Genomic DNA, 7,530 nt, shown 5'->3' with positions numbered 1-7,530 from the left:
TATATCTCTATGATCCATCATTACATTAAATACTAATAACATTATAATATATAATCGCATTATATAACATACTCCTTCCTTTTTTTTTAAAATAGCAATTATTTTTATTTTTTAGCGTTCCTTAAAAATAGAAACTTTAAAATCTTTCTATTTTAGGACATATACCCTATAATTTACTAACTCTACTTTTACTATTTTTTCTCTTCTCTCTTATTTTACTCATTTTTCTTTTCATTTCTCTTATTTTACATTAAAACTCATATCGTTTTAAACGTTTGTGTTTTTTTTTGGAAGGCGGAGGGAGTATATATAACACGAAAGTGAGTTTAATAATTATCCTAAAATGTAGTTCTATCACATCTCTGATAAATTTCCTTCTCCTCTCATGTGTCATTTCCTTCTGCTCTTTCAGCAGAGTCCATAAAAGCTAATGTCGCCGCCATTATCAAAAGCTGTACACTTTTTTGGCCTTTCCTAAAGTTCAGATTTTTATTTTTAATTTTGTCTGTGACACGACACAACTTGTTAAACAAAGATATTATACGCTGAAAAAAGAATTCGATTAATCACACTGCACTAATGCTGCCCTGCTTATTAATATCCATGTTGTACGTAATATGCAATCTTGTGACATAATTGTGCTCTCGAGTTGCTACAATTTCATCATCAAAAATTCAAGAATCTCAAACTCTCACAACAAGAATTTCCAGGTGGGCTTCTTAAAAATTAAATCTTGCTCCATCCCTTTCCTTTTTTTCTTGTGATGCTATGCAAAATAATGATATTTTAGTGTTTCCCTCTGTTCATCAAATATAGAAATGGCAGAAAAAATGCGGGATTTCTACTCTCACAAACATCCTTCGTCATCCCAGGTAAAACCCACATCCATGTATGTATAAAAATTCAATCTTTATGAATAAAAATCCAATCTTTCTCAAACATCTGCCAATTTGTTGGAAAGGTGGTGGAGGAAATCAAAGAGCTATGGAAAATGGTGCTTCCCATAACTGCAATGAACTTCCTCGTCTACGTGAGAGCCGTCGTCTCCGTCCTTTTCCTGGGGCGGCTCGGTAGCTTGGAGCTCGCCGGCGGCGCGCTGTCAATCGGCTTCACCAACATCACCGGCTACTCTGTTTTAGTCGGCTTAGCTTCGGGGCTGGAGCCGGTCTGCAGCCAAGCATACGGCTCCAAGAATTGGGACCTTCTCTTTCTCTCTCTACACCGCATGATCTTCATCCTCCTCCTCGCGATCATCCCCATTGGCTTGCTATGGATCAATCTTGAGCCAATCATGCTTTTCATGGGCCAAGACGGCGAGATCACATCGACGGCTGCGATTTATTGCATCTACTCTCTCCCAGACCTTTTAACAAACACCTTGATGCAGCCTTTGCGCGTTTATTTGAGGTCGCAGGGGGTGACGAAGCCTCAAATGTGGTGCACTTTGATGGCGGTGGTGTTTCACGTGCCCTTGAATTATGTGTTGGTGGTGGCGGCGGGGCTGGGGGTGCGTGGGGTGGCGATCGCCTCTGTTTTGACCAATTTGCATATGATGGTGCTGATGATGGGATATGTCTGTGTTTATGGAAGGTGGGAGTGGAAATGGGGCGGCGGCGGCGGCGATGGTGGTGGAATTGGGGCTTTGCTGAAGCTCGCCGTGCCGAGCTGTCTGGGGATTTGCTTGGAGTGGTGGTGGTACGAGATCATAACGGTGCTCGCCGGATACTTGCCTAATCCGAAGCTCGTGGTGGCCGCCACCGGCGTGATGATTCAGACCACTAGCCTTATGTACACGGTTCCGATGGCGCTGGCGGGCTGCGTCTCCGCCAGGGTGAGTGATGATATTTGTGTTTGAAAAACTCTCTCAAAAGAATAGTCTATAGTCTATAAGGAGAGCACAATCGGCTCATTTATGAATACTTTGCAATCAATATAGGACATTAGAATCCGCAACAAAATTTATTTCTTGGAATTATTGATGTCATTATGTTTGTGTGTGTTGATTTTACTAGTGATTTGATATGCCTTAATTTGAGGTCTAATTGTGAATATGATTGTACAGGTAGGCAATGAGTTGGGAGGTGGAAGACCGTACAAGGCCAAGCTGGCGGCAATGGTGGCGCTGATGTGTGCGTTCGTTGTAGGGATTATCAACGTGGTTTGGACGGTGGTATTTAGAGAGAGATGGGGCGCTCTCTTTACAGAGGATGATATGTTGATTGCTCTTGTTGCATCGGTCCTACCTATTACCGGTGTATGTGAGCTAGGGAACTGCCCACAGACGACCGGTTGTGGCATCCTAAGAGGCACGGCCAGGCCGGTCGTGGCTGCTAGGATCAATCTCGCCTCGTTTTACTTTGTGGGGACGCCTGTGGCCGCTGGGCTAGCCTTCTGGCTATGCATCGGGTTCCCTGGCTTGTGGCTAGGGTTGTTGTCGGCTCAAGTCACATGCGCCATCTTGATACTCTATGTTGTGTTGCATTGCACGGATTGGGAAGATGAGGCTGTGAAAGCTTGCAAACTTGCTTGCCTAGAAATGAGAAGTAAGTGTAACCCTAATGATGAGATCACAAGAGTATTAGTTTTGGAGGATTCAAAGATGGATGATGTGTAGTTTCTTTTCTTCTTTAGTGTTCTAAGTTGGTAAAGGTGCAAGAATTAGTTGGAAAGTGGGGTGTTTTGCTACACATTACAACTAGAATTGTGTTTGTACTATCTCTTGTTTTCATAATGTAAATGTCATGTTTGTGTAAATAACTCTCTCATGATTTCAACATTGAATAGTAGATAAGATGATGAGGTATGAAAGTAGATCGTTATTAAAAGTGAAATACTATATTCGTATTAAACGTGTCAAATGTAAGTTGATTTGGTGCTTTGTGAAGTGGGATTTGCAAAGACACAAGTGGATGGGGATGGCTTTCAATAAATATGACAACTCTTTGGAGAGAGTGCTCTCAAATCCAAACTCCCTTTTTCTGTGATGTGTTATTACAACCTTTAATCTATGTTAAAGTTTAGCTCTTTTCTATATAGATTTGTTTTGGTATCATATTTTATTTTCCGACTCTATAATGATGTTGAACACCTGATGTGGGAAATCATTTTTTCGCACCCCGTAAAATATTTGTAAAATAAACCTAAAACAAGAAACACAGCTATATTAGAGTTTAGCTCTTATCTAATACTGCATATAGCATAAACTTATAAATAGTACTTCCTCCATCCCTGTAGTAGATGCATTTCATTATGAACAATCTTCTCTATATTATTTACTCTATCCACATTTTAACTATTATTATCTTTTTTATAAAACGAGTGCTCAAAATGAAACGTCTCTACTACATAGGACATAGGAAGTATGTGATTATAGAATTTATAACTAGCTAAATACGAGATATTTTTGAAGAAACTAGAAGATGTACTAGTTAATACTCCATCAGTCTCATATTACTCGCACTTTTCATTTTAAATCGTAAATTTGGGATTGATATTTTAGTGCAATTAAATTAGTATTTGAAGTGCAATGAGAAATTACTTAATGGAGTAAGAAAATGCTTAATTAAATCAAATATATTACTCATATACTCTAATTCTTACTTAAAATAGAAATAGTGTAAGTAATTTGGAAAAAATTGAAATAGAAAAATGCGAATAACATGAGACATAGGAGTATTACTATAAAATAAGTATTAGATTTAAACATCTCAAAAAAATATTGTGAATGTGATTACTGAGCACATGAGATTTTTTTTCATACTTAATTAACACTACTATTTTTATGGTGATATGTTCAATTCATATTATAGTAGTAGTATAGTGTAATATTACTAATTTTACGCAACACGTCGTCTCAATCAACCATAAAAGACTCATTTTGTTTTCACTTTGCACCATACCGATATAACTCAATTACTATAAAAGTTATTCTATTCTAAAATTCTATAAGAATAATATATATGCCGTAGTTTCACCATATTCTTGGCTACGTGGCGCCTTAAACTTTATAAAGTTTAGTTTATGAGCTAGATTTTAAGCCATGCTACTAAAAATGCTTGCAAAAAGTATGAGAATCAGAAAAAGTTAGTGGTAAATAAAAAAAAGAAAATGGATCCATTAACACCAATACGTGTATGTATGTGCTTAGTTGAAAAATATTAGTATTAGTCAAAAATATGTATGAGTAGTTCACAATGATGCTAAAAAAAAGAAAATGGATCCATTAACACCAATAATGTTCATTTTTAATCAATTTGAATATATGATAATAAAAGATTTACATGCTTCAGCCCTTCTACTTTTCTAGATATGCTGACAACCTTCATTACATCATCAAATAAATCCAATAACTTTTATGTTCTTGTCTTTCGACCTGTCCCATAAACTCAAAAGAAACTATTATATTAAATCAAGATCTTGAAGTATTGGAGGAAAAAGAAATCATACTTGACCTAATAAAACATCAAGAAGTGGGCAAGATGAAAGGCAGAGAAAAATGACTTCACATGCATATATATATATATATATATATATATATATATATATAGGGTTTTGATCTATGCAAAACTAGATTTAAATACAGAAACGCAGAACAATATCATAATTAGGTCACTTTTAGGTCATAATTAGGTAATTTTTAGGTCATGCTAACAAAGCATGACCTAAAACGATCTTAGCATGACATTAAACCCAAATATTATAATATGACCTAAAATTGCTTAATTATGACCTTCCGTGTTTTTGGTTAATTATTGACCATTAGATCATCTAATCCTAGGGCCAAGATTTGGTCTGTATTTCGGGATTTAAACACATACTTATTTTGATCATCTCCCTATATATATATATATATATATATATATATATATATATATATATATGATAGTGATAATGTGTAACTAATTTTAAGTGTATAACTAGAGAACAAATCTCAGCCACACATTATCTTAATCCAATGACTAAAATAAGTAAACATTTTTAGTTAATAGAAATTGCATAGGGATATTTTAGGAAATAATGTGTTCAACTTCAACTTCAACTTCACGGGAGAGGAGAAGGAGGACTATATTATGTTCTCGGTGCTGCCGTCGGGGATGGCGATTGCGACGCCGTCGATTTCTTCGTATTGCTGTGGAGTTCTGCTTCCTCGTCGATCTAGATTTCGATTGTTTTGTAGTACTTGAAATTATTTGTGATTGATTTTTTCCGATGTCGAAGTTGATTTACTGCGGCAGAGATGATGGCGAAGGGCGGTTGGTGGTGGGAGAAGGTATGGAGAGGAGTGAGGACGGTTTATTTCGTGGTGGCGATGGTTTCGTCGCTGGTGGTGGTGGCGTTGCCGGTGGTGGTAGCGATCGAAAATTGGGTATAGGACTGGTGGTCGCCGAGAATTCCAAATTTTGGGTGAATTGGATTTGTGATGATGTTGTGCTTAGTGAAAGAAAATTTCAGAGAAGTGGTGCAATTGGGAGAAAGAATGATGTGGAGTATGAAGATGAATTTCTGATTTTAAAAAAATATAAGAAGGAAGTGGATTGGTGTTCTTGGAAGGAGACATGGATGTGAGAATAGGCTATTGTTGTGGAGCGGTGGACTCCTATTTGAGATCGAGTCACTGAACTTGAAACCATAACCTCTTGATTTGTCGATGGAGAACTCGATGAATGCTCGGATTTAGAGGATCTCTCCCTCCTATTTAATTCATCAAAAATGTAAATTTAATTTCTTTACAAATGAAATTGTTTGATGAGTACATTTTATATCAATTACTTTTTTTTTTATAAATGTGGATTAATTACCTTTAAATAATCTAAAGTGATTATAACTCTTCTCAAACTTAAATCTATTTCGAAAAAAATCATTTTGGGAAAATAAATAATGAGATCCGAAATTGAAAATTGAGGCAATTAATTTTGAAAAGGTGGATTATGTGAAATTTTAATTTTACTTATACTTCACTGTTGTTAACAAAATACATCACTCTTGTTTACAAAACACTTCACTCTTGTTCAGAAAACACTTCACTCTTGTTCACAAAACACATCACTCTTATTCTGATTTTACTTCACTCTTGTTCACAAAACACATCACTCTTATTCTGATTTTACTTCACTCTTGTTCACAAAACACTTCACTCTTGTTCAGAAAACACTTCACTCTTGTTCACAAAACACATCACTCTTATTCTGATTTTACTTCACTCTTGTTCACAAAACACATCACTCTTATTCTGATTTTACTTCACTCTTGTTCAGAAAACACTTCACTCTTGTTTACAAAACACATCACTCGTATTCTGATTTTACTTCACTCTTGTTTACAAAACACATCACTCTTATTCCGATTTTACTTCACTCTTGTTTACAAAACAAATCACTCTTTTACTTCACTCTTGTTTACAAAACACATCACTCTTATTGTTAATTTACTTCACTCTTGTTTACAAAACACGTCACTCTTATTGTGATTTTACTTCACTCTTGTTTACAAAACACATCACTCTTATTCCGATTTTACTTCACTCTTGTTTACAAAACACATCACTCTTATTCTGATTTTACTTCACTCTTGTTTACAAAACACATCACTCTTATTCCGATTTTACTTCACTCTTGTTTACAAAACACATCACTCTTATTCTGATTTTACTTCACTCTTGTTTACAAAACACATCACTCTTATTCTAATTTTAGTTCACTCTTGTTTACAAAGCACATCACTCTTATTCCGATTTTACTTCACTCTTATTTACAAAACACATCACTCTTACCATGATTTTACTTCACTCTTGTTTACAAAACACATCACTCTTAAGATGATTTTACTTCACTCTTGTTTACAAAACACATCACTCTTAGCATGATTTTACTTCACTCTTGTTTACAAAACACATCACTCTTAGCATGATTTTACTTCACTCTTGTTTACAAAACACATAACTCTTAACATGAATTTACTTCACTGTTGTTTACAAAATACATCACTATTAACATGAAATCACCAATAGGCTGATACAAGGTTTCACTTGTTTTTATCATAGGGCAGACAAATTCATGCTTATTCTGATTGACCTTAAAAAACACATGACTCTTCTGAGATTGATCATTTATCACAATAGGGAATAAGCTAAGCAGCGCAAGTGTGCATCATATTTTACACACACACGCAACCTTCCTCCTCCCCTTCCTCTCTCTTCCTCTTCCCGTTGCTCTTTATCACCAGCGTGTTTTCCTCCTCTACCGTCACCTGCAGCAATTCCGCACCAATTTCATAAATACCTTCAGCTCGAGCGAGCTATTTCGCATCAATTTCATGAATTCCTAAAGAAATTTCGTTTCAATCAAGCAACAGAGCTTAATTTCTGGTGAATTTCCAGAACATAGAAGAGGAGAAGAGAGAAGAGTAATTGCGGTTCTTTTTCAAATGAATTCAATTTGCCGGTGAAATCTAATTTTGGCTATGCAATGACTATTATACCCCCGCCTTGTTAGTGTGGAGTAAATTTGTGATTGAGGGAACTAATTTCTCCTT

General features: G+C 35.8%; 1 protein-coding gene across 3 annotated transcripts; it reads left to right on the top strand.

Annotated features, from left to right (window-relative positions):
* Positions 1–354: 354 nt before the first annotated feature.
* Positions 355–2,754, top strand: LOC121795251 (protein DETOXIFICATION 54-like). Of its 3 annotated transcripts, none has more exons than XM_042193760.1 (4): positions 355–710; positions 817–872; positions 962–1,831; positions 2,063–2,754. In XM_042193760.1, exons 2-4 carry the CDS (start codon positions 819–821, stop codon positions 2,612–2,614), a joined length of 1,476 nt encoding a protein of 491 aa, XP_042049694.1. In that variant the 5' UTR covers positions 355–710; positions 817–818; the 3' UTR covers positions 2,615–2,754. The 3 variants fall into 3 exon arrangements, with proteins under 3 accessions (XP_042049694.1, XP_042049690.1, XP_042049682.1); XM_042193756.1 differs by having other exon boundaries at positions 791–872; XM_042193748.1 differs by having other exon boundaries at positions 355–872.
* The last annotated feature ends 4,776 nt before the right edge of the window (positions 2,755–7,530 follow it).

This window comes from Salvia splendens, chromosome 1, assembly GCF_004379255.2.
Source record: "Salvia splendens isolate huo1 chromosome 1, SspV2, whole genome shotgun sequence".
Taxonomy (NCBI): domain Eukaryota; kingdom Viridiplantae; phylum Streptophyta; class Magnoliopsida; order Lamiales; family Lamiaceae; genus Salvia; species Salvia splendens.
Note: the sequence above shows the minus strand (reverse complement) of the source record. Positions and strands in the feature narration are given on the sequence as shown.